The sequence below is a fragment of the Rhizomucor pusillus genome (assembly GCF_041956525.1).
Source record: "Rhizomucor pusillus strain CBS 183.67 unplaced genomic scaffold VTP01scaffold_1, whole genome shotgun sequence".
NCBI classification, from domain to species: domain Eukaryota; kingdom Fungi; phylum Mucoromycota; class Mucoromycetes; order Mucorales; family Lichtheimiaceae; genus Rhizomucor; species Rhizomucor pusillus.
Window position 1 is genome coordinate 984,469 of NW_027192143.1, and position 25,918 is coordinate 1,010,386.

Sequence of the window (25,918 nt, forward strand, 5' to 3'; positions counted from 1 at the left end):
TGCTCGATTTACATAAGAATGCTTCTTCGAAGAAGAATCGACGGTCTATCAAGATTATTTGAAGCATATGTAACAATGCGTTTTGACCTAATTGATATGCCTGTAACAATATCACACTTTATGTAGATATAGCGAGCACTGATGACTTGCATAGCTGCGTTCGCCTATCTTCCAGACCTAGCAAACAGCAAAGCTAGAGCAATGGTAGCTTGATAGCTTTCGAAATTTGTTTATAACAAGTAGCTGGTTGATAAAATGTACATGACAGTTATTGCATGGATTCGGTATTAACTGTATAAATATCGAATACTGCTATGAAATTGATTTCCAGACGACCTCATGAAGAGCTTCATAGAAAATACCTCATGCAATCGAGGTGCGAAGTTCGGCGAAGTAGGCTCCGAGATTCAATTGACTCAAATGTCATCCCCGACGGGGTTCTTCTGTGATCAAAATTGGAGCACATTGAACCGTCGATCATTGTCGGAAAACCGTCGCAGCACTTTTTCTTCCAGCAGTAATGTCAAAAGGTGAAAGGGAATCGCTTGTCGAGCGATTTGAAGAAGGCAATGTCGACACCATTGACACCAAGGCACGATACCTTGCCTACGGCGCTCGCCTAAAGACAGCTTTGGCGGCTTCCTCGAGATATCTTGCCTATACCAGCGACGTTGGGGAGGCATTTCGTCCGATCGTTTCGCCACTTGTAGTGAAGGCAGCATACGGTGTCAGCTGGGCATATCTTGGTTTGGATGTAGGATATGAAGGGTACAAGGCTGTTAAAGCCGGCAAGGTATGAGACGAAGGGGGATACGGTCGCCAATACGAATATTTGTATTCACCTCGAATTATTGCTGCAGGATGAAGCTGCAGTTGGAACCATGGTCGTCAAGCGTGGCATCTTCCAGGCATTAGCATCTATGGCGTTTCCAATGATGACCATTCACTCTGTAGTCAAGTATAGCGCCAAAAGCATCTTCAAGCATTCTAAGAGCACGTGGGGACCGACTGCCATGGGCTTGGCTGTAATTCCGTTCTTGCCATATATCTTTGATGAGCCCGTGGAGCATTTGGTCGACAAGGCCTTTGAACCTATCGAGCGATACGTTGGGTCACAAACCAAAGTACCGCATGTTGCTCATCAAACTGTCCTAGAAGAGAAGAAAGTTCAGTAGATAACAAAGCCGTTCTCGGTCAGCCAGCATGGCCGTAAGATGTATATTCTACTTGTAGATTGGTGCATTATAGATACTCATACATACACAAGACGTCGTCAAATACATTTGATTGCAGATATCGTAACGCGAGAATTACTCTTGCCAATGCTACTTCGGTTTATCTCCGTCTACATTCTCTTGATGTCGTCCCTAGATGGACAAGTGCCATGTTCACATAGGTTTCCACGTGCATATTAGCTGAGTATGCCGAACTTCCAATAGCTGCATTAAGGAAAGCAATCCAGGTGATCGCTTGACTTGACGTCCTACCACTTTAAAGTATTGCCAAGGATGACTGATTTTCATCCATAAATGCACTTCTTCGTTGCAAGAGCGGCCAACATGATACATACCATTATTTTCAGCTTTTATTAGAGCAAAAAATAATAGAAAATATAGCCTCGTGCATAATGGCATCTGCTGGGAAAACAATGTAGCGAGCAAAATAACCAGTTAAGGATATTTTCATATTAGGCGCCAATGATTTGAATGCCGTCTGGTGGCGTCACAAAGCCTTGCAAGTTATGCACTGAAGGATACGTACTTCCCTGAGTGTCTTTTACTACCTGTAAACAATTACGCGATCATCTCTAACCTGAATAGGAAAGGCCTTGTTGCCACATGTAGATAGTACCAGATCGCAAGAATACCAGATGTGTGAAACATTTATATTAACACATGGTCAACGTATGCGAAACTTGTTATCCCATCTCATAAGCAGTGTAGAAGACTGCATATGGGCGCAAAGGACGTCAACGCCCAGCATGGAATGTGCGTTGTCTAAGGCATCCAATTGGAGGATAATGTAGCGCAAGGTTCATGCTTGATCAAGTATCCCCTTTGTTTTCCTCGCCCATGGAAAGCCTGCATTGTGCCCCCTGTTGCATTGGTTTTGCGGCGGATGTGACCAGCGTTGCTGCATGGACGCTCCACCATATCGTCCCGCTCAGCCATCCCGAATTTGCAGTAGAAGCATCGATAAGAGTTCATTGCTCGGGAGCAAGTGACCGCTGTTCCGCAGACGAGGAACGGTTGACGCGGCACTGTAGTGTGATCAAGGCGACACAGTGTTGTTCTAGTGATGGATTCTATATTTAGACGCACTGTTTTTGGTCTCATCGCTAAATTTTAACACATCAATGCTACAGTTGCTTGATTAAAGGAATGTGTATGAAAAAGTAAAGAGAAAACGTAATGGAACTAGGCCCCGATGTTCGAGACAAAGGTACTCGGCAATCACTGTTGCATTTGTCCTTCATCAGAACAAATTTTTCATTACGAAGAGTGGTTTGTGCAACGTGCAGTGTTTCTTGTTTTTTTACATGTTTGAACCTTTTACGTGCTGTGTAAGCCCTGAGACACCACTAAGCCGTCTCCTAGAATAACCTTTGCGTGAGGCCGTGAGAAGGCTTCGGCCCACAACGGTGCGTTGCTATCATGTTTCCTTTTCTTTATCGGACGGAGAGAGGCTGTTCTCCCGGTCCACTTGCAATTCATTGACACAAGTCCGCTAGGTTTTTTTTTTGGATTGCGTCCATCCCGACCGGTTCGAGTCCATTCCTGATACGTACTGCAGCTGTAAAAAAATAGATTACTCTTCATCTTCCTTCTTTTCTTTTACATTTTAGTTGTTGCAAAAACAACAAAGAATGATGCGGTTAGACTTGTCACAGTCATGCTCCAAAGGTGTCCGATATTTCCTCGTCCTCTACGCTGCCCTTTCGATCGTCTTTACTGTCCAGCACTTCTACTCCTCGCACCACTCTGATCGCTCGGCATTGACTGGCGAGTCCAATCCCATCTACCCGCGCGGCGATGAAGAGTTCGTCATTCCCCAGCGACCGCAGGATCCTGAGCAGATCTGGCCGCCGCCTGGTACACCCGTTGAAGAACCTGACCTACTCGTAAAGGATGTAACCACCTCCAAGAAACAAACGGTGACTTGGGTGGACGATAACGGTACGCTTGTTTTTGGGAATATACAGCGGCTTTTCTGCAGTCAACGTTGACGCATTCTATCTTAGGCGTGACAGAATCGATGCCAAAGCACTATGTATTATCAAAGATCTTTGCAGATGCCTTGGGTCCTGCCAACCTCACACCATACTATCGTCGCGCCAAGGTGACGCCAGACAAGGAAGATATCACAATGGCAACCTTGGTAACCAGGAACCGTTTCAATGTCTTGAGCAGATTGGCTAGTCACTACAAGGGTATGTGTACGATTGGGAAATATGTTGTGTAATGGTACACGTATCTCAGTATCTGAATAGGCCCTATCTCCGCTGCGATCCACATTAACGACGACGATACAAAGGACGAGGTCATGGATGAATTACATGCAGTTTACGCCAACAACCTTGATATGCAGGACTACGTAGATATCCACCTGATCGTTGACAATTTTGACCGACAATTCAACATGTGGCGAAACGTTGCAAAGTTCTTTTCTCGCACGGATTACATCATGATGTTGGATGTCGACTTCCACTTGTGCACTGATTTCCGCCAGAGAATTCGCAGCAACCCAGAGATCATGTCAATGCTCGCATCGGGTAAAGCCGCGCTGGTGGTCCCTGCATTCGAATATGTGTACGGCGACGATGGTCTCGATTGGCGGACATTCCCGACTAGCAAGGCGGACTTGCTTCAAGAAGTGAATGCAGGAAAGCTCGACATGTTCCACAAATCCTGGCTGAAGGGTCACGGTTCAACGAACTACACGAAATGGTACGAATCTTCGGAACTGTACAAGGTCACTGACTACAACTTCTCCTACGAACCATACATCATCTATAAGAAGGACGGCACTCCTTGGTGTGACGAAAGATTCATTGGCTACGGCGCAAACAAGGCTGCTTGTCTGTATGAAATTTTCCTCTCTGGCATTGATTATTGGGTCCTTCCAGAAGACTTTTTAATCCATCAGACTCATCAATACCCCGAAGAAACGCGTCGAAAGGAGGTAAGATTTGGATAACAACTGATGCTAAAAAAGGAAAGACAGCAGATTCTGACGCACATCATCGTTTCTTGCAGCGGCAATACAACCGGAAACTATACAGCAATTTCCGAGAAGAGCTGTGTCTCCGATATGCTCGTCAATTTATTGCTACCGACGAATGGGACTCGCCTCGAGCGGACAACTTGAAAGAAGAATGCCAAAAAATTCGCGGTTTCCGAGCTGCAATGAACCTTCCTACTGTTGCATAATTCCTGCATACATACAACATTGACTCTTTCATTCACAACAACCTTCAATACTCCCTCATCAAGAAACCCACCCAAGCCCATCCTTCTTCCTCTCTTTTCTTTCTTTTTCTTTTTTATGCGTATTTTCTTTGTTCTTTTTCTTTCTTTCTTTCGTATTTCAATCCTTCATTGTTGGACATATGTCCAATGCGCCATCGCCGTCTACTTCGTGTATACATACCTTTTACATATATTTTGGAAAAAAGATAATAGAATCTGCATCTGGCACGTCCAAGGGAAGAGTCCAAAAAGGCGGGAATATTTACCTTTTTGTGCTTTGTTTATTATTTGTAACGCAAAATTGGATTGGAACAGTGGTAAACAACAGCAAAACAAGTAAGGTACATGTGCGTGGGGGAATGCATTGCTTAGTAACGGCATGTGCTACTATAAACTTTCTCAAATTTGCCCATTCTAAAGGGCGACGGCCCTGAAGGTAATGGCTTGGACGTGGGTGAAGGTAAGATCGGGCGCAGCATAGGCGCTGGCGAGGATGCAGCAGATGACGAGGAGGATGAGGAAGATCGGTGTCCATCCAGTTCTGGCACGTGCTGGATGGGAACGGGCTGGAAATATGAGCTAGTGGAATGATGATAAGGTGGGTAATATCCAGGATACGGCGCCGAATGATGATGTTGGTGGTGCGGTCGATGCTGCTGGTGTTGATTGGGGTTGCTGGGCGGAGCATTAAAGGGCATCTGCGGCGGAAGTGTCAGCGGCGGACTGGGCATGACCATCATGGTCGATTTTGTCGGCCTATTTTGTGGTGAGGAAGGAACAGATGAACTTCGTTGAGGAGATCGCGATGACGACGGTCCGGGGAACATGCCTGGATGCGATAAATGAGCAGGCGAGCTGGGAGCTGACGGAGATGCGTGACTGGAAAGAGATGTATGGGAACTTTTGATGGCCGTCGCAGCAGCATCAGGATGACTCAATCCATCAGTTGTCGTCGCGTTATTGCTCGATGATACGGGTGGATGAATTACATTGTACGATGGTTGCGTTGGTTGGGATAATATAGCCGGCGCGGACGTGTGCGTTGATGCGACTGGTTGTTGTTGTTGTTGTTGTTGCTGTTGCTGTTGCTGTTGAGGTTGTTGCTGCGGTTGATTTGAATTATTTGTGTACATCTCTAGCGCTTGTCGTAGTCGCTGATTTTCGCTTTGAAGCTCCTGTAGAAGAGGGCCGAAAGAGTCAGCTGGCATGGTCTGGAACCAATCACGTACACCGTTGTACTTGCCTGAATATGATTTAATGCCAATTTTAAGATTTTACCCTTGTTGGGCTTCTCGCCTGACTGAAGCGCATTAGGAACAATGCGTGAAAGCTCCAAGATGGTATTATTGATATTATCGCGTCTGCGTCTTTCGACGTGATTGTGGTTTTCACGTCGACGTTGGATTCGTTCGATAACAGTCTTGCTATCAAGGTCATTTCTACGAGATAGCACATTTAGTGCCTATCAAAGACACGATTGAATGCATCTTTTTTCTACCTATTCAGGATATTCACACCGTTCACTTTGTAAGCTGTCTGCTTCTTTTGTTTGCTCTTCTTTCGTGTCGAGGAGTGAGGCAGCAAATCTGACGTAAAGTTCAAAAATAAAGCTTTCGGTGGCTCTGGCCGGGGTGGTTTCGAGGCTGCATGTTGAGTATCCTCAGAGCTTGCGGCGGCCTCTGCTTCGTCTTCGCCCATTTCTTCGTCAGCGTCCACATCGATTGCCGCAATCTTGTTCGCAACGTCGACCGTTGCGGCATCCTGAAGACTTGTGCCAAAGTGTCTCAGTGAGCTAGGACCTGCTGGAGGCACACTTTCGCAGGGCATCGACTAAATCACTTTAAAGTAGAATAAAGATTGGAATCAGAGAATGGAATCAGGAAACAAGAGCACACCGGAGACAAAGGCTGTGCATGAGCATGTGTTGGCTATTACCTGTTTGGTGAAAAATTTCTCACGCCCAAGGCCAATCAAGTCAAAGCGTGAAAGCCGGGATTCGGGACACCAGCGGGAGCAGAACAAAACGTGCCAGGCTAGGAAGTACAAAAAGCACAAGAAAGTCCAATATCTCCACAGTGATAGCCTCCTTGACAACCCGCCTCCACGGTAACCGAGTTTGTGGATAAGGCGAGAGAGGAGCCAGGACTAGTTTCGATGATATTGGAGCTGTAACGCCGGCAGTCGGGGACAGAGCGGGATGAGATCTTATACTGGCGGTAAAACGTTCTTTCTGTCGCCAGGGCCACCTGCAAATCTTCTAGCTTCTCGGTAAGATGATGGAAATTTAATCGAAGATGACATAGAAGCCAATTAAGCCAAGCTTATGTTTACGTATTTCGTGCAGTAGGAGGATGAAGTATATCTCGTCCGCCAGTTCGGATACTCCAAAAGACCACGTCTCCGTGCAGCCGATTATTAGGTCTTCAAAAGAGGAGCGGCGACAGTTTCTTCTATTTGATTCGATAAAGATATGATAAGATTTGGCCCGTCGCGCTATGCTGCTTAAGGAACAAGATTCCATGTTTGGGAACTGCGTCGGGTTTTCACTCCACATGCCACTTTTTCTGCTGTGGACACGTCACAAATTTTTCAGGGTTCATATGAAGATACTTTCGATTTCAAGATCTGGCTACTTTTACAATATCCTCGTTTAACAGATCACGACGGGTAAAAGTCTCGAAAAGAGAGTCTACATATCCCAGCTTTGTTATCCAGACTCCTTGACGGCAAAACTTTTTGTTTGATCCAGATGAAGTAAGCAACTGGATGCAAGTCCAAAAATAGCTATCTGCGGTTGTTCGCTTGTCCGCCTTAACCTATGGAGCTTTGGGAAAGCCATATTGTACATTAAACTCGATTGACCTTCATAAACCTTAGGTCTTCGGTGGGTTTGCATCTATCGTACCTACAAGCACAGTGCTCGCCGAATTTCCGATCTATACTGACCGATGCTCGCGAAAAAAAAATTGCTTAGCACTTTATTTCTTTTGGTAGTTAGTTGACACAACACCTTCCAGGAAAGTTGCCAGGTAATAATAGAGAGAAGTCTCTCCATGGCTGATGAATGGAATGATCTTGTTTTTCAGATTACCTCACACTTTTAGTAGGATAGCATGAAAATCTATGGAGCTTCGCATACTATTATGCTGTTATAGACTATTGCTCCAGTTCTAGCGACAGGATTCCTGTGGCAAACGTAAGACTAATGGACGATGCAATGACTGCGCAAAGTAAAACAAAGTAGCAAACGGAAAAGGGAAAGGCCACAATCTTTGAATCCTACAAAGCGACAAACTCTTTGTGGATAGAACAGCAAGGCTCGACCTTCAAACATTAATTTATTCGCTAGATAAAGCAACATGCTCTAGCTAAAGTTGATACGATGACATGGAGCAAATCAACATAACAATTGCAACGTCCTGTGTCGTTGATGCAGAGGAGTATTTGCAACACTGGAAAAGAACTCGTGGAAATGCCCAAGCGAACCTGACAAGGAGAACATTGGCAATATGATTTATAGATGGTGAAGGCAGATCATTACCACAATATCGATACCGAAAGTGGTCTTCCATCCCCCATTTAAAAGCAATTTTAGCAAAAGTGCGTTGCGAAGATTGAACGTCGTCTCCGGAGTACATTCCTTGAAGACAAAGTATTTGGAGCAATTAGAGATATCGACGTTTAGCAAAGACTGATAAATATACGTATGAAGGTAAACATTGAAGCAATCCTCCTCCAAGGGAGAACGATTGAATGATCCGGAACTAATATAAACCTCACTTTATAACTTGTTTGCGCGAATATCTGCCAAAGTCATTGATAGGTGCCTACATTTACCTTTTTCTTCAGCGATGTTATCAATTACTCGATATCACATATTCACTAGAATAAGTCCATAGTGCATCCTCGTATGAACAGCATGCGACGGGACATACCAAAGGCAGTCGAGGGCTGGTGTAACACCAGACTATAGAAAGTACGCAGCATTGTAGAAAGCCCGATAAGCAGGCAAAGCGAATTTCCATATTTGTGTCTGTGCTGATCATTTGTTGAGTCTGAACAGTAAGTAGACACTTACTCTGTCCTACTACGCTGTGCGTAACATCTTCCATGGCTATCCATTAACAAGGACAGTTTAAATAATCTTTTAAAAGCCGAACATTATGCTTGATGTAGGATAATGCGAGGAATGCAAGCTCTAGGCGACATGGAAATCGTTTCAACTGGTCTGCTCGTAATTTTTTGTTTACGACATATCCATATTCGGCAGACCCTGCTGAATATCGTTTCTCAGGCTATTGTCTTTACCTTCTTTTGCTATTGTTTTTCTTCCTACCTCTTTTCCCCTTTCATATTTTCACATCTCTCCACTCTTTACTGCTATCCCTATATATTTTCTGATATGGCAAGCAATACGCCATTGAAACAGCTCTCGGTGATAGCGGGCAATAAAGGACTTTCGGATTTGCATATCCCTACAATCACAGAGGATGCAGAAGATGTTGTTGGTACGTTCATCGGAAAAAAATCTACGTTATCTATTGCATTTCCTAACCTATGAGCGGGGACTATTACGATATATAGGCATGCAAGGTTAGAGCAAGATTTTCATCAGATTTCGGCTATCTGTGAGTATGGTTCATTAATGCTTTTCTGTAGGGCGCATCCGACTTCAAAAGGACGATCGTCTCACAACCAGCCAATGGATGGACAAACAACGTAATACTCTGCAGGCATACGAGTATCTTTGTCACATTGGCGAGGCTAAAGAGTATGTTTCCGGATATGATCTGATATCCTCAATTAACATTGTTAATGCTTCGTTTGCAGATGGATCGAGGATTGTTTGCAAGAAGAAATCGACCCAATCATTAAATTGGAAGAAACGATGAGAAACGGTATTATCCTCGCTAAGCTTGCAGCTTGGTTCACTCAAGGCGTCGTGCGAAAGATCTTTATGGTATAATTTTGGATCAACTAGATATCCTTGACACGATGTCGCTTAAACCTTTTTTCGGTAGGGTTCCAAGCTCCAGTTTAGGCACTCAGACAACATCAATTACTTCTTTGAAGCGCTGCGCGTAGTACGCTTACCACAAATCTTTTGGTTTGAGCTGACCGACTTGTACGAAAAGAAGAACATTCCTAAGGTCATTTACTGCATCCACGCACTAAGGTAATTGGAGACATAGTTTCTTCATATGCAAAAGAACATTTATCGAGAAAAAACTAGTCACCTGCTTGCACGGAGGAATATGGCACCAAGTATCAAGAACTTGTTTGGTCAATTACAATTCACAAACGAAGAATTGCGGGCTACGCAAAAGACACTCGACTCTTCCGGAGTAGTCATGCCGAACTTTATGAACGTTGGATCTTCGCTTCGAAGAGAATTGAATGAGGACTTCGACGAGGAATTTGACTTTTCTCGAGATGGGCCTACAACTCCTGATTTAATTATTGAAGAAGACGAGGACAGCGAGGCTGAACTGCAAGAAGAAATGAACGACGAACAAAGTAAGCTACTTTAAGTATTCTGACTTGTTCGTAATTCATAACTCGTTCTAAAATAGGACTAGAGGCCTACTGGAACGATCATTTACATGAACTTGCTGCCTGCCAGGCTCAAGTACGAGGATGGTTGGCTCGTAAAGAATATAAGCAGTGGAAAGATCAAAAAGCTACATACTTTGTGTCACATGCTTCACCTATTCAAGCTCAGGCACGAGGACGTCATATGCGGCGAGAATTTGATGGCAAGGATATTACTTTTGAAGCTCCAGAAGAATGGGTGACACAGGTATAAGACTCCATATGAATAGACTGCTATATCATAGTTTGTACTGATATACGTTCAGCTCCAAAGTGCCATTCGAGGTTGCTTGGCGAGAATGAGATACCAGAGAACTCTTGCATACTATCATGCCAATATCGATAAGGTCGTCAAGGTCCAAAACTTCATAAAGAACAAGATACTTGGCAACGCTTACCGAAAACTGAGTAAGTAGAATATCGGAAAATATTCCAAAATACTCAACTGACGCAACGCAGCCACGGACAGCAATCCTTCTATTGGGACAGTCAAGAACTTTATCCATCTTTTGGATGACAGTGATCTCGATTTCGACAAGGAGCTTGGTAAGAAAAATGAGAAACGATTTCGAGATCTTTGATAACACAGATATAACCGTCTTCCCAACCGTTGTAGCCCTGGAAGAAATGCGTCAACAAGTTATCCAGCTCATCCGGGATAACAATGAAATGGATAACCACGTGAATGCACTGGACATACAAATCGGGCTTTTCCTGCGCAACGCCATTACCATCGATGAGGTAGTGAGAAACAGCAGCGCATTCAAAAAGAAGCAGCAGCACCGTCGCATGTCGGAGCTGGCTTCCAACAGCCTCAACCACAATCCATACTCTTTGCGAGGCATCGACAAAGAAAGCCGTAAACGATTGGATCTCTACCAACGTCTCATCTATCTATTACAGACAGAACCAGCATACCTGGCGCGCTTGCTTTCCCTCACAGGCCGTCACGATTTGGGAGAGTTTGTCAATACGAGACTGATAGAAGCTACCATCCTCACGTTGTTTGGATATGCAACCAATGCTCGCGAAGAGTATCTACTCATTAACCTTTGCCGGGTGAGTATTTTGCTACTACCACAGCTGGTGATGAAATGCTAACTCACTACATCCAGTGCTGCATTGATGAGGAAGTTGCACTTGTGGAAAGCACGCAAGAGTTTATGCGAAGCAACTATATATTTATGAAGTTAATTGTCCAGACTAACCGGTAAGCAGGATATCCATCGCGCTGTTTAAGGTGCTTATCCAATGTTTGCAAATAGAGGTGCCAAAGAAAGAATGTTTTTCCGCAAGATGCTCAGTCCGTTGGTAAAGAATATCGTCGAAAATGAATACTTGGACCTGGAGACGGACCCCGTGGCTATCTATCACAAGGCCATCAATGACGAGGAATCACGCACAGGTCGGCCATCAAAGCGCCGGCATGCTGCAACTGTCCAAGAAGCCTTGAACGACCCTGAGGTGCGAGACACCTTTGTTCTTCATCTGCGGCATTTGCGAGAGATAACAATGCAATTTTTGATGGTGATCACCGAGAATGTTGATGATGTGCCATACGGTGTGCGTATCATTGCACGCAAGCTTCGATTAGCTATGGAAGAAGCATTTCCAAACGAGCCTCAAGAAAGCATCCTTCGCATCATAGGCCATTTTATTTATTACCGATACTTGAATCCTGCCATTGTGTAAGTCAAGAGTTACAGCAATTAATCAATTTTTGAGAAATGCTAACGTATTCGATTAACAGCGCACCAGAGCAATACGATGTCATTGATGCTATAGTGCTTCCTGTACAACGAAAGAACCTCGCAGAGATCGCCAAGATGCTGCAACAGATCTCAAGCGGGAAAGTATTTGATGACAATGATCTGTTCCTTGCACCGCTCAACGATTTTGTCCTGGAATCTGCCCAAGTATTTTCTGACTGGTTCATGGAGTGTAAGTTTCTTATGTTTACACGTTCATTCTGTATCTTTACTGACAAACTGCAAAGTAACAAATGTGGAGGAGCCAGAGACATACTTCGATATGCATGACATGAATGATCATATCAGTACTCACAAGCCCATCGTATACATCTCACCGTACGAGCTTTTCCATCTTCACTACGCGATCGAAACAAGCTTGGATGATCTGGACCCAGACGAGAAAGGCCTCTTGCGTGGTATTATCCAGCAACTAGGTCCTTCACCCTATCATCCATCCTTGGAACTGCCTGACTCCATGCTGTGCTTGACTTTGAACCAACCTTCAGAGGATATGCCAATGGATCCTGCAGCGCAGCAGCAACAGCTGCTCGTGGATGCAAAACGCCTAGTTATCTATATCCTCAAATTGCAGAGTGGATCATCGCTGCGAGAGATTCTTCAAGCGCCGGTCACAGCCCAAACCGAACGAGAGTGGAACACATTCAAGGAAGCAGAGTTTCCAGATAGCAAAGAGGGTATTGCAGCCAAACGTAGATTCATCAAACTTGGTCAATCGGATCCCGCTTTGGACCTCAAGAGGTTGGTCTCCGTTCTATTTTTCATCACATCCTTTACTAACAGCTCCATTACGTTTAGCCTCAACTTTTATACGCTGAAAAAGATTACCAACCGTGTTTTATCCTACCTCACTGGAGTACACCTTATACCCGCTGACGACAACTATCAACACATCATCAATATGATTGCGCGTGATATTACTGGAAAGAACACGAGACGATCGATGCGCGACGCCGAAATAAGCCGAGTGCGTCTGACGCTCGTATACCTCAAGCAGAAGCAACAATATCTGACAGAGCAACGGGAGCAGTACGAAGGATATTTAACGCAGTGCATGACCAAAATGGCAAATAAGCGTGGTCAGAGACCCCGATACGGCTTGCCGTTTACTCGCCAGTATTTCCACGTGAAACGACTGAAAAAGCAGGGACTCGAACCTAAGTTTGGATCGTTCAAGTACACAGCCAAGCAGCTGCATGAACGCGGAATTTTGCTGGATATCGAAAATATCTCGCCAAAGCTGTTTGACAAGATATCTATTATCTTGTCTATGGACCAAGTTGGCATCGTCACTATCGAAGGAAGTTACTCGAAATGGAGTATCCAGTCAGTCCAGGTCGACATGCGCTACGAGGAGCTGCTGCAGACCCAGTTTGAAGGTGTACAAACTATGAAAGTGCTGGATGGCATGGTCAAAGTGAACGTGAATTTGTTAATATATCTCATAAACAAAAAGTAAGTAGCTCGAGGATATACATATATACGAAGAGTATATGCTCACATGAATGCATTAGATTTTACGCATAAGCCACCGCTTTTTATATACATATATTTAATCTATTGTTCCTACATAGTATTGTTGCTTTCTTCTTGTTTTCAATAAACAGTAAAATCCGGGTCCCTGTCACTGAGCGTAAGTTTCCAAATTGAGCAGCAACTCCGTTGGTGTTTGCCAGGACCAGCATTTTTCCTTCCAGTTCCCTCGCCCAACACGCTGCAATGACGGTCCGCGATGCATACTACACTGTAGCTTTGCACGGTGGTCGCGAGCAGTTTACTATTGATACAAAGTACAAAATTATCCGCAAAGTCGGGTCAGGCTCGTATGGAATTGTATGCAGCGCCATCGATCTGACAAACAACAATGGTACTTGAGAGCCGTTCCTTCTGTTTGCCCTATTGACTTACAACTGCATTGTCCTGTAGTCGTGGCCATTAAAAAGTGCTTTCGGATCTTTGACAAGAAACTTGTCACTAAGAGGTGCTTGAGAGAGATCAAGCTGTTGCAGCATTTTAACGGGCACCCGCGCATAATCAACCTGAAAACCATGGATATTGTCGACTATAACAATTTCAACGAAATATATCTGTTTCAGGATTGCTGCGACACTAATCTGGCAGACATAATCCATTCAAAGTTGGAATTCGAGCCTGTTCATTACCAGTGGTTTATGTATCAAATTTTTTCAGGTCTTAAATATATCCACAGTGCAAATGTAAGTTCAAAGTGGATAAAGAGTGAGGATAACGATCATTTACCATCTACGATCCTAATAGGTACTGCATCGCGATTTGAAACCAGGTAAACGATGGGATTAATGAGTGAAGAGATCCAGAGCAATACTGACTAGAATCCACAGCAAACATCTTGGTTAATCAGAATTGTAACATACGCATTTGTGATTTTGGCATGGCAAGGGGATTCTCCAAATATTCAGCAGATTCAGGAGCAATGCATATGACGCACTATGTGGTGACACGCTGGTATCGTGCACCAGAGATTATGCTGAGTCTAAACTGCTACGATAAAGCAAGCAAGTACATGACATTGATTTCAAGTTCTCGGAAATCGCCTTTTGACTAACAATACTTGATAACAGTTGACATGTGGTCTGCTGGCTGCATTTTTGCCGAATTACTCGGTCGCAAAGTCCTTTTCAAAGGCAAGGATTACGTCGACCAGCTTCACAAAATCGTCGGTATATTGGGTCTACCCGAGGATACTTCATTTTGGGACGAGAATGCATCCGAGGCGGTTATTGACTACATCAAAAATCTGCGCGACGAAAATGGAGAGCGGCCGCCCAGAAATCCTATCGACTTTAGTGCACAGTTCCCCAATTGCTCGCCGGAAGGCATCGATTTATTAAAGCAGCTGTTGCACTTGGATCCGCACCAACGCATCACTGCCGACGAAGCACTTGCTCATGCGTTCGTTAGCGACATGCGTGATCCCGCCGATGAAATCGACTGCCCCGTACCTTTCCACTTTGAAGACTTTGAATATATCCAGGATGAAGATGAACTACGACGGTGCATCATCGATGAAGTGCGAAAATGGAAAGGCGAAGATCGTAACTTGCGCGTTCCAAGCATTGACAGAGACAATTCCATGGACAGCACCGCGTCGCATCCTCGACGACGATACACTGGTAGTACGCTTTCAACTCCAGCATCAGCTTCTGCTACCGAGGCACACATGAATGCCATGATTGCACTCCAGGAAGGACGAGATATAGTAATGCAGGAACCTTCTGCCCCGCAGAATACGATCATGGGATCCGAGCACTTTGTTGGCGAACCAGAAGATATGGACGAGGAAGAAATGAAGCTACTCGATAGCGATGATAGTATCACGAGGTCTCATGGTCGACGACGACTACTCGGTCCCTCTGGCGCCGACGTGCAGGCACTCGAACGCCACCTAAGCAGGGAATGGTAAAACCTGCTTTTATGATACCAAATGCATGTCGATAGATTCCGCTTGTTTCTCACATACTGTACATTTTTTTCTTTTGCTTGTTTTAATCCACAACAAGAATCTCATCTCCAGCACTAATTCCATAAAACTTTAAATCTCGCAGATCGTCCGAGATATCCATGATCATTACTTTGTCGAGGTCTAAGGGCGATCGTTGGATAAGGTATAATTGCTGCTGCGATGCTGGTATCTGGAAAAGCTTTTGGATGATATGCTTAAGATTTCGCACAAGCATTGTCGTCAGTAGACGCTTCTCGACAGTCTTGGTGACCTTGGGCAATTCATCGAGTCGCTGCGTATTCAAAAAAGACTCGAGGGATGAAATCGCTCTAGATGTGATGGTGATGCCTAATGGCAAATTGAAATTAAGCAAGCTTGAAAATACGATACACCGTATACCGATTTACCAACGAGCCTATCTTTTAGCGTCACAGCAGGCTTTTTATTCTCGACAGAAATGTCTGGTTCACCGTGTACTTTGAAAAAGAATAATGGTTTGAGTGCAAAGTTGCCCGAATGGACCTGAGGGAAACTTACTGGAACAAAGCTCCTCGTATCGTGGATGCAAGCGCGTAATTTCCTCCTTGGAAGTACCATCTTTAATACAGAGCTTCATGTAGTAGCGCTCATAGTCACTGCGATCGCGGCCTGATAACTGGAAACATCGGTTTGGTCAGATCCTTTGATCTATTCCCTCTATCAATGATATTGCATACTGACTGTGTTTCCGTTGATTACTCGGGCTCGTCTTATCCGACCTACGATTTGCGCAGATGCAGTCTCAGGCGCCAGGCCTACGAGAAGATCGCAAATGTCAGAGGATATACAAAAGTATAAAGATGAGTACCGTCTTTCACCTTCAAATATTGGATTGCCTTTGCATCGTAAATGAATCAGTGACGGTAATTGATTAAGCACGTCGATGCTATTCCAGTTATTGATTCGGTTGCGGTCTACTCGCAACACTTGAAGCTTTGCAAACCCGTCTCTAGAGATAGGGCCGATATTGCATATCTGGTTCCCATTGAGATACAACGTTTCGAGACTGATAGATAAGTCGATTAATCAATTCTATTTGTCTGTTATTTCCAATCTCACTAGATATACGTCATACTAACCTTTCCAAATGTTCAAGGTTGTTAACCTGGTCCCAAGTTGATATAGCATTATCCTCAAGATTAATGCATTTCAAATTTCTGAACTGTCCAGAATGCACGTTTGATAGACTTTCAATACCATTGTCACCTATTTGTAGATCCTGGAGATTGGGAAGTAATGGTTCCAGTCGCAAAATATCATCCCAGCTTGTCGCAGTGCTCTTCAAGGATAGAGTTGTCAGTTCGCTAAAAGGCGAATTGCTGCCGACGAGGAGAGACGAGTGGTCGGCGGGTGGTGACGCTAATCGGCATCGACTGTAAACATATGTTAGAAACGCCCATCTTTCAAAACGCAATATCAATCATTACTTTAAGCGCAGAATTTTTAAATGTGGAAGCTGCCGAGCAATATCCGCAACTGCTTGCCAATTTTTGAGCAGATTGCATGATAGATCCAAGTCGCGGATACCTACCATTTCAAAGCATGTTAGTTGCAAAGTATAGGATAATCCGTATACCTGATACTTGCTCAATCCTTGTTCGGTGATGGCACCATCCGGTCCTGCAGACGCGATTTGCATTTTTGCCAAACCGACAACTTGAAGTTTATTCAGATGTCTGTGCGACCGCACATGAATGTTACGAGCCTGCACTGCAATAGCTACCCCGTTTTTTGTCTACGGTTACCTTTGAATTCTCTGGATCTTCTCAAAACCAACTGTTTCAACTTCAATGTTCCTGTTGCCTCCAAAAGTGACGCGTCCAACGTCTTTCTTGGCGTCGTATTCTGTCTCCGTAGAGATGCCATCGTCCTCGAGGTATTTGTCTTTCAATGCATCCAGGAACGGACGACCCCTGAGTACCTTGTTGGATTGATATCTGATAAATGAGCTGCACGTTGGGCCGCTTTCAACAAGAACATTTGCAGGTTGAGGCTCGATCGCATACATCGGACAGCTCAAGTCAACGACTTACCCGTGCGATTCAAAGTATCTGACACCTTGATGAGTTCCGTCATGTTTACCGCGAGTAGGGTCATCCCATTCTATACCGAGCCATTCTCCCTTTGTGCCCGCTACTTGTCCAATAAAGCGTATCGTGGCACAATCATCGATCACTTGCACGCGATCGTTGACGGTAAGGCCATGATCCCCCATAGCTTTTGTACGCTTGTCGGAAAGAGCCAGAACAGAATGCAGGAACGTAGAGTAAGCAAGACATTAGCTTTAAATCTTTAAATAGGATGACCACCTGCTGGCATACTATCAAACAGTCATTGCAAGTATTCTAATCGATGCTTTTCGATTTGGAGGACCCGTAGTGGGAACTAGATATCTGTTTACTCTCACAAATGTGAAGATTCAATAGGGACAGTACAATAATCCTGATAAAATGCAAAGGAATAGAAAGAAAGGGAAAAACAAAAAGAAATCAAAAAATGCAGTTTTCTAATGTTTGTAAAAGACGACATCGCCGTCATCCTCAACGAAACGGCACTCGCGCCAGACTCTCCAAAGGGCAAGGCCGATCGGGGTGTTGTCGGAATGATAGTGCTTGCCCAAGACCTTCTTGATATGTTGAGTAGCTTCCTGAGCGTGATAGTGTGGCATGGTTGAGAAGAAGTGATGGGCAACGTGCGTGTCGGCGATGTGATGATGGAAATAGTCAAGAATGCCAAAAGAGCGGTCTACAGTCAAAGCAGCGCCGCGCTGGAAGTTCCAGACTCCCTCGCGGTAGTGGGGAAGAGCAGGATCGGTGTGTTGGAGATAGGTGATGAGGACCAACCAGAAGTTGACAAACAGATAGGGGATCAAGTAGAACTTGATAACGGCGACGGTGCCAAAGACCTGACCGGCGTACACGAGAATGCTGATCATTGTGGCGACACCGGCAGTAGACTGCATCACATCCCAGTACTGGGTCTTGTCAAAGATAGCGCAGTTAGGGTTGAAATGCGAGGCCCAACCAGGGTACGGTTGACCGGATACATTGACTAAGAGGTACAGGGGCCAGCCGAAAACGAACATCACGAACATATTCCAGAGCATGACTAATGGAGTCTCTTCAAAGACATGGTGAGGACCATCGCCTTCCGGGTCCTTGTCTCGTGGCGGCAAACCGAGGGAGCTTCTGGTGGCCGGCAAAAATACCTAAATTGTAGGAGCGGATCAGCCCCTGGGATGCGCCCTGATTACTTTGTTTACTTTATCTCCTTACCTGATCCTTTGACATGTGTCCAGTAGACTTGTGGTGACGAGAGTGAGAAATTCTCCAGGAGTGGTACGGTACCAACAATGCGGAGTGAAGCACCATGCCGACGCTGTTGTTGATAGTCTACAGCTCAGGTTAGTAAGAGATTCTATATTGTCGTGTCGTCTGGATGTATGCAGTACCTTGGAGGGGCTAAAAGCTTGATGACCGCATTCGTGGCCAATTACCCAAACACCAGTACCAACGACACCCTGAGCGATCCAGTAAACCGGCCATAAAAGCACACGAGCAGTGGAAGATGGGATGTGATCGATCCAGGAAGCGAGATAGGCAAGTAAGGCTATGATGGCGACATCGTGGAAGACGTATGTAAAGGAACGGAACGTGTCACGACGGAAACAGTGTGCGGGTATAGCATCCCGGATCTCCTTGATGGTAAAGTCAGGTATTTCCCAGCCTCGCTGAACGGCCTCGTCAATGTTAGGCTGCTTTTCGACCGCCATGGAGAAGAATGCAAAGGGAGTGAGGAAAAGAGAGGAAGAAGAAAAGGTACAGGAGGATAGAAAGATCGTTCAAATGTGTTATTTTTTTTTATTTTCCAACAATGTGATTCGACAAGCTTAAAAAGCCAGATGCGAAGGATTTGCCCGACCCAGGTTCGGTCCCCAATTGTTGACCACCATCCTACTTCACATGTTTCACCGTCGTTTCCTCCGGCTTGTCGTACCACTGCTGCCACCTTTGCTGCTACTAGTCGATGCAGAAGTCCGTCCCGATTTCCGTGTCTCTGTTTTCTTTGTATTGCTTCTGGCAGAACGCCGTGTCGTAGGTTTACCTGCTCCACAATCTTATCTTAGTTTAAATTTGTATCCTGCGTATTTTCTGCCTTTACCTTCTTCCGGTTCCGGCGTCGGCGTTGCACTGGAGGAGGTTGGCGAAGTTTCTCGCTTAACGGTACGGGATCGTTTGGCGGGAGGAGGTGACGGTGAAGTTGCTTCTGCTGTGCCATCTTGTCGATGCTCTGATATGATATGCTCATATTCGTCTAGCGGTAAGCTGAATTCATGTGTCGACCGGTTTGCATCCCCTTCCTCTGCTGCCTCCTCTTCATCTTCCGCTTCCTAGAAGATATTTAAAATTAATAACCAGACTCGAGCAGCATTAGTTTCCATTGCTTGTATTACCAGCTCTTCTAGCGCTTCCAATCCATAATAGGCACTTAAGCGTTCCCAAATTTCTTTCAACGATAGCGACTTGCCGGTCCTTTGTTTGAATTGATGTTGGATACTGACTATGCGGAAATGCTTATGCATTCCTATCATATACAATATATCTCTAAGTCTCATTTCTCCCTTCAGACACAAACAAGAATAAAATGCCTTGACTTATCGTACCAACTGGTTTGCAGCGCGCAACTGCACTCAGTAACGCTAATTCCATGCTTGCATCCCACTCGATCTCATCGTCCTTGCTCTCTGATCCATGTATGCTTTCCAAAGTTTCTTTGCTGACGATCGGTGGCAGGGACGGTTCCCTTGACTCAATTTTGATTTCTGCCATTATTCTAGGAACAGGGATTCCGGGTTGGGGTGTAATGAAACAAACGGGCTCCGCAGGAACCAGCCAACGGCGGAACCTTTTGTTACTCGCCACCATGCTCATTCCACCTCGATATTAGAAACGTTTAAAAAGTATACATCGTAAACCATTCACTTTGAGAGTCTTTGACACAATGGTTCATGGAGACTAAACAAAATATTAATCTGTTAATGTCGTCGATCCAGTACCGTGCAGATGTAAATAGACAATGCTCAATCGCTTTAACTCCTGGAAGGTCAACCAAACGAAGCTGCATAGTTATAAAATCAAGTGGCAATATTGACTTGACAGCTAATCTAAAGATGTATTTCTATTGCTTGCTATGTTGAGTTAGAACAAGGACAGGGAAATATTAAAAAAACCGTCGTAGGAAGGTGACTCTACAAATTCCCTCGAATCGATGCAGAGATCCAAAAGAGACTGCGTTTCATCCAATGCTCAATGCTTTTGGGAGGATCGTCAAAATTGTTAAAGCGTCCGCGGGTTGCATGCTGCGCAGAATGGTCCTTTTTATCTTCAGTCCTCGCGTAATTTTTTTCGATCTTTCACCGGGGAGGGCGATTAAACGATCCAACTATAAACTTCCAGTGCAAGAAGCGGTACCATTATTAATAAGCATAGAAGCTGTAGCAAGCGCTAAAACACTCGTAGTGAGGAAGATTGGGGATCACTTACCTAGAGCTTGTTCCTGGATGGGAAGACCCATGGCAACCTATCTTGAAGCTATTGAGATATGTGTCTGTGTAGATCAAAAGGTTATATAGAGTAGATGATCAGGAAGCTTGGCGTTTCTCGAGCGCATCCTAATGTCAGTAACCATACTCATCGCGAATACAGCCACGCGGCTTCCAAAGAATCATCTACAATAAGGACTTCGCAGCAGATGTTTTTAGTCGACACAAGCGCGCAAGTGCAGCGATTGGAAAACATGCCGTGAATGTTGTTGCCTTCCAAAAGATTTAGTAGGATCAGGCAGAATGTTCATTGCTGCACTCTTAGTCGACAATGCCGACGTGATTTTGTACGACGCTTCATAATCGGAAAGATAGGTGTTCGCAGAACGTTGGAAAGCATTGATAACTCCATTCAAGACATCTGTCATATCTACAAGTAAATTGTACTGATATTCTAATAACAAATGCTTAGAAATGCAACACCCTCTTTAAACGCAAAGGTACAGTACTCGTCCCTATGGTTGTATTCCGTCGCTTAACACTTTGATCTCTTGATCCAATTTTCTTGTTCATAAGAGAATACCATTGAATGTAGGGTCTGTTTAATTACTCCATTGTATTGATTTGACATTGTACCATAGGACGTTGCCTCTCCTTTTGGAAATCAGACATGCTACTGTATCATTAGCATTCGATCCTAGGATGCAGATTAAAGCTTATCAAGAAGGATACGTGACAGTTTATCTTTTCGAAATTTGCATACTGTAAAGGCTGAATCCTGAAAACTAGCAGCAAAGTAGCAACGTGACGAAAATCACTTAAAAGGGTTTGGCTGGGTTGGATAATCTCTGGAAAAGGAATGCGCCCTCAAATTTCTTATCAATTGTGTTCTGATAAGAAGTTGCGGTGATTTTACGCTTTTTAAGTATCTTGGCTTCTTCTTCGGCTAGAAGTATCGGGATACATTGAAGCAACGTGCAAGAGAAGGTGATGGTACGTCGCATGCCCGAATTTTGTCATGCATCTAAAAGGGAAACGAAGCTTACGGCGATGTAATGAACCCTCTGGGAATTCTCAACACGGTCAGTCGTGGTAAAACTTTTGTGCTACAGACATTGATGCTTTTCTGTTTTTCGTTGCTGTTATTTGCTTGCCCAACACAGAAACTAACCTCACATTGGGGTTGCTCGTCTGGGTAATGCCAAAAAAGGACCGCCACCGCCTTTTTGTTTCTGATCTGTTAAACCCTTCCACCCAACGCTCTTTATTTACAGGCGTCATACGATGAAAATCGAGCACAACCTTGAAGATTCATGGATTGAAAATTACCAAAAACATATCGATTCCTTGGAAACGAGGCTGATTTCTAAAGGGATGCTTAGATCACTAGGTGATACATTTTTTCGTTCCCTGGTAAGGGTATGAACGATCCCAGTTTCAAATTTAGATTTTCGCACGAATCTACACGCATCGTTCTTTTGAGTGCCACTATCCTGTTTCTGGCAGACGATGGCTACGCGCATGAGAAGGCTGAGTCAAAAGTAGACTCCATCATGTGTGCATCTGGTCTGATGCATCGAAATGATGCGGCATCCAGTCAAGAAAAATGATAGTTTACTGGATTTTCTGTGCCGAAAGCATGGGTGTCAGCTTTCTTAGACATCCATTCAGAACACAAGCTGTAATTGCAAGTAGACGCTGTGTAACCATAATGTTCCCATGTAAACTCGTAGTTTTGAAGCCGATCTATTTCTTATCGAGTGGATACAAAGCAGGATCGACCAGTCAACAAGGACCCAGCAAGAGCACAGCAACGTGGCTGTGTACTTGCTTTGCTGTTGCTTTAAGAAAGCACATAAGCTACTGTACAGTGCATTTCAGCTTCTGAGAGCTATTGGCAAGCGAAATTCGCGCTGGATTTTGAAAGAATGGGAGAGAAACAATGAAAAAAGAAATTGCGACTGTCCTAGCAGATACAGAGTTGCATTTAATTTGTCCAGCGGCATCGAATCAACTCTGTCTATATTCAAAGGTCGCAAAATCATTATACCTGGACGAACGGATCAAGAGTTTTTTTGGACCTTCATCGAAAAACAAGTCGTGGCGACCTTTTGTTGTGGTGCATGGTTGAGGTTTCATATGACCCAGATTTCCGTATTGGCAGTTGGTGCTACGGCAGATTCCTTTTTTGTGCATTCTTTCCCTTTTATGAGCGCGTGACACTGGCACACACATACCAAATCAAGTTCGTTCTTACTCGCAATTCGTGCACAGGGCGTGATAAGCGATGAAACCGCTCAGCTGTGATACTGACAATCAGTCGGGCGTGGTTCCTTGAGGAATCTCACAACCATTTAAAAGAGACAGTCACCTTGCATCTCACCTCAAGCTTCTCACGCCTTCTTTCTTTCCTCTTCCTCAGATTTTCAGCATCCATCAATGTCGGAAAAGAGTTTCCGTGGGGAGAAGATCGAGTATGTTGGTGAGACCAGCGGCCCCCACGTCGAGGCTGGTACCTCGTACCGTGGCATCTTCCAGGCAATGCAAGCACGATATGCCAAAGTTGATCCTGCAAGTTATTTGCGACGACCGGATGAGACTAACGTCCAATACTGGGGTCGCCGATTGGGAACATTGAAACCCGTTGAGCTCCTGGTTGCTGAATACGATCACTCTGGTCTCAAACGAGCACTCAATGCGTTTTCGCTCGTGTTTATTGGTATTGGTGCCATTATCGGCACAGGTACGATAATGCTTTGAATCATTCCCTTTTTTCTTAAGTGCACAGTCTCTCATGAATCATTTGCATATTGATGCTAGGTATCTTTGTCTTGTCTGGTCAGGCTGCGGCGAAAAATGCGGGCCCCGCGGTTACAATTTCTTTCATCATCGCTGCTGTCGCTTCTGGTATGTATGCCGTATCAATGCATTTGCAGGCAAACGTGACAAGCTTATTAAACATGTTCCAGCCTTTGCCGCGATTAGTTACTCTGAACTTGCATCCATGATCCCCGTGTCTGGGTCTGCGTATACATATGCATATGCAACCATGGGCGAGGTATGCTACAATTTTGCAGTGACCTGGTGATTCTTAAATCCTAACCACTGCTTTTGGTTTGCTACAGTTTGTTGCGTGGACGATTGGTTGGGACTTGGTTCTCGAATACATGGTCGGAGCTGCTACAGGTAATCAAGAACTGATAAGTCTTTGTAATCTGTACTGACCGCGTGACACATTGTCTCGTTATAGTCGGTGTCGGCTGGTCTGGTTACTTTGTCAAGTTCTTCGATGTTGCTTTTAACGTACACTTTGGCGAGAACTGGACCGAGCCTACAGTCACATGGACAGAAAGTCCTCCAAGCATCAGTTATACACCTGGACATTACTTCAATGTACCTGGCTTTGTAATTATCATGCTTGTCACGATGGTGCTTGTAATTGGGTATGTATCTTACCATTGCACTTTCCCATCCCAGCCACAATTTCAGGAACTTACATTGAAACTTTTGTAGTATTCGCCAATCGTCATGGTTCAACAACTTCATTGTCACACTCAAACTTATTGTCGTCCTCCTTTTCATCTTCTCCCTTTGCGGTTTCGTTGATCGTGACAACTACAACCCTTATGTTCCACCCAACACTACTGGCGACTGGCACTACTTTGGTGCGCCAGGTGTCTTTGCCGCTGCAACGACAGTGTTCTTCAGCTACATTGGATTCGATTCCGTCACCACTGCTGCTATGGAATCCAAAAACCCTCGTCGCGACCTGCCTATCGGTATCATTGGAAGTTTGATCATCACGACTCTGCTTTACATTGCCTTTTGCACGGTCATGACAGGTGCTGCTCCATACAGTGAATTCAACGTCCCCACTCCCGTCACTGTAGCTATCGATTTCACACAGCTACGCACCGGCAAAAGTTTCCGCTGGCTCAACATTATCGTTGCGCTCGGTGCTCTCTTTGGTTTGACCTCCGTGTTGCTTATCATGTTGCTCGGTCAATCTCGTGTTTTCTTCTCCATGGCCCGGGACGGTCTTCTGCCTGATGTCTTTGCCAAAGTCCATCCTAGGTTCAAGACTCCTTATATTTCCACCATCCTTGTTGGTTTCATTACTGCCATCCTTTCTGCTGTCTTGCCAGTCGATTTGCTCGGCAACATGACTTCCGTCGGCACCTTGCTTGCCTTCTTCATCGTCCACTTTGGTGTAATTGTCCTGCGCTTCACTCGCCCTGACGTTGAACGGTGGTTCAAGACTCCAGGTGGCAAATACCTATGGATTATCTTCCCCATCATCGGCATGGTTATTTCTGTTTTGCTGATCGCTGTGGCTGAAGTGACAACCATCTGGCGTTTGTTCGTCTGGATGGGTATCGGCTGGATTATCTACTTTACCTTTGGCATTCGAAATTCAAGACTTCATCGTGATCCTATTGGACGCTTCGCAGAAGTCCATGTCAACAGCGAGAAGGAGGACGAGTACCCTGTCCAAGATTACGACTATCAACATCGCATGTAAAATGCAGTACCTCGCATTCTTTTTATATGCACTTTATTCCTTTTTTTTCTCCTTTTGCTTCTCCATCTCCTCCCCTGATCCTGTCCCTTCCAAATACTAGCTTGATATACGTATTAGTAATCCTGACACCTGAAATGTATTGTTTATTGACAATCTATGCTGAGGAAAAAATAAGGAGAAATCCTTGATTTGATGCTACTATACAAGGGATGGCAAAAGGTAATGGTTCAATTCGTTCAGTCTATGAATTAGATCTTGAAGCCCAAGTCTCGCATGCACTTCAAGTGAGCATCAATGAGCTGCTTGCAGTTCTCCTCGCCATTCTCGAAAATGCACTGATCGCGAGCTTTCTTTGTCTCGGGGCAGGCACAGCAAGGCTTGAGAGGTTTGCCGTCAGGACCGATAGGCAATTGACCGGAATGTGTAGAAGTAGTCTTGACAGGTTCGGCCATTAGGAGAAAGGAAAGCTTTGTTGTTAACTCTTTCAAATCCAGGTGGGTTGCA

The 25,918-nt window shown here is 44.7% G+C and overlaps 11 protein-coding genes across 11 annotated transcripts; 5 read left to right on the forward strand and 6 right to left on the reverse strand.

The window, feature by feature from the left end:
- Positions 1–520: 520 nt before the first annotated feature.
- VTP01DRAFT_432 (uncharacterized protein) lies at positions 521–1,175 on the forward strand (the record flags this gene model as incomplete). Its single annotated transcript, XM_069382989.1, has 2 exons — positions 521–793; positions 861–1,175. The coding sequence occupies 2 exons, from the start codon at positions 521–523 to the stop codon at positions 1,173–1,175; spliced, it is 588 nt and encodes a 195-aa protein (XP_069244852.1).
- A 1,691-nt stretch (positions 1,176–2,866) lies between these two features.
- VTP01DRAFT_433 (uncharacterized protein) lies at positions 2,867–4,430 on the forward strand (the record flags this gene model as incomplete). Its single annotated transcript, XM_069383000.1, has 4 exons — positions 2,867–3,176; positions 3,242–3,430; positions 3,491–4,182; positions 4,257–4,430. The coding sequence occupies 4 exons, from the start codon at positions 2,867–2,869 to the stop codon at positions 4,428–4,430; spliced, it is 1,365 nt and encodes a 454-aa protein (XP_069244853.1).
- A 407-nt stretch (positions 4,431–4,837) lies between these two features.
- Positions 4,838–6,296, reverse strand: VTP01DRAFT_434 (uncharacterized protein; the record flags this gene model as incomplete). The annotated part of the gene is made up of 3 exons (XM_069383011.1): positions 4,838–5,644; positions 5,713–5,908; positions 5,968–6,296. The coding sequence occupies 3 exons, from the start codon at positions 6,294–6,296 to the stop codon at positions 4,838–4,840; spliced, it is 1,332 nt and encodes a 443-aa protein (XP_069244854.1).
- Positions 6,297–8,871: 2,575 nt separating this feature from the next.
- Positions 8,872–13,357, forward strand: VTP01DRAFT_435 (uncharacterized protein; the record flags this gene model as incomplete). Its single annotated transcript, XM_069383022.1, has 16 exons — positions 8,872–8,977; positions 9,054–9,062; positions 9,129–9,240; positions 9,300–9,429; positions 9,491–9,645; positions 9,703–9,986; positions 10,043–10,269; positions 10,328–10,469; positions 10,521–10,607; positions 10,678–11,120; positions 11,177–11,271; positions 11,327–11,749; positions 11,812–12,002; positions 12,058–12,571; positions 12,629–13,285; positions 13,345–13,357. The coding sequence occupies 16 exons, from the start codon at positions 8,872–8,874 to the stop codon at positions 13,355–13,357; spliced, it is 3,588 nt and encodes a 1,195-aa protein (XP_069244855.1).
- A 192-nt stretch (positions 13,358–13,549) lies between these two features.
- Positions 13,550–15,272, forward strand: VTP01DRAFT_436 (uncharacterized protein; the record flags this gene model as incomplete). Its single annotated transcript, XM_069383033.1, has 5 exons — positions 13,550–13,697; positions 13,757–14,046; positions 14,108–14,132; positions 14,191–14,364; positions 14,431–15,272. 5 exons carry the CDS (start codon positions 13,550–13,552, stop codon positions 15,270–15,272), a joined length of 1,479 nt encoding a protein of 492 aa, XP_069244856.1.
- Positions 15,273–15,354: 82 nt separating this feature from the next.
- Positions 15,355–17,565, reverse strand: VTP01DRAFT_437 (uncharacterized protein; the record flags this gene model as incomplete). The annotated part of the gene is made up of 10 exons (XM_069383044.1): positions 15,355–15,659; positions 15,719–15,787; positions 15,849–15,966; positions 16,032–16,105; positions 16,169–16,356; positions 16,430–16,723; positions 16,778–16,877; positions 16,938–17,026; positions 17,096–17,314; positions 17,384–17,565. 10 exons carry the CDS (start codon positions 17,563–17,565, stop codon positions 15,355–15,357), a joined length of 1,638 nt encoding a protein of 545 aa, XP_069244857.1.
- Positions 17,566–17,856: 291 nt separating this feature from the next.
- On the reverse strand, positions 17,857–19,122 carry VTP01DRAFT_438 (uncharacterized protein; the record flags this gene model as incomplete). Its single annotated transcript, XM_069383055.1, has 3 exons — positions 17,857–18,558; positions 18,626–18,742; positions 18,802–19,122. 3 exons carry the CDS (start codon positions 19,120–19,122, stop codon positions 17,857–17,859), a joined length of 1,140 nt encoding a protein of 379 aa, XP_069244858.1.
- Positions 19,123–19,317: 195 nt separating this feature from the next.
- VTP01DRAFT_439 (uncharacterized protein) lies at positions 19,318–20,179 on the reverse strand (the record flags this gene model as incomplete). The annotated part of the gene is made up of 4 exons (XM_069383066.1): positions 19,318–19,454; positions 19,512–19,740; positions 19,804–19,934; positions 20,014–20,179. The coding sequence occupies 4 exons, from the start codon at positions 20,177–20,179 to the stop codon at positions 19,318–19,320; spliced, it is 663 nt and encodes a 220-aa protein (XP_069244859.1).
- Positions 20,180–22,559: 2,380 nt separating this feature from the next.
- VTP01DRAFT_440 (uncharacterized protein) lies at positions 22,560–23,031 on the reverse strand (the record flags this gene model as incomplete). Its single annotated transcript, XM_069383078.1, has 2 exons — positions 22,560–22,755; positions 22,943–23,031. 2 exons carry the CDS (start codon positions 23,029–23,031, stop codon positions 22,560–22,562), a joined length of 285 nt encoding a protein of 94 aa, XP_069244860.1.
- A 300-nt stretch (positions 23,032–23,331) lies between these two features.
- VTP01DRAFT_441 (uncharacterized protein) lies at positions 23,332–25,414 on the forward strand (the record flags this gene model as incomplete). Its single annotated transcript, XM_069383089.1, has 6 exons — positions 23,332–23,635; positions 23,713–23,799; positions 23,862–23,950; positions 24,018–24,078; positions 24,143–24,335; positions 24,406–25,414. 6 exons carry the CDS (start codon positions 23,332–23,334, stop codon positions 25,412–25,414), a joined length of 1,743 nt encoding a protein of 580 aa, XP_069244861.1.
- A 22-nt stretch (positions 25,415–25,436) lies between these two features.
- VTP01DRAFT_442 (uncharacterized protein) lies at positions 25,437–25,866 on the reverse strand (the record flags this gene model as incomplete). Its single annotated transcript, XM_069383100.1, has 3 exons — positions 25,437–25,568; positions 25,619–25,655; positions 25,751–25,866. 3 exons carry the CDS (start codon positions 25,864–25,866, stop codon positions 25,437–25,439), a joined length of 285 nt encoding a protein of 94 aa, XP_069244862.1.
- Between the last annotated feature and the right edge of the window lie 52 nt (positions 25,867–25,918).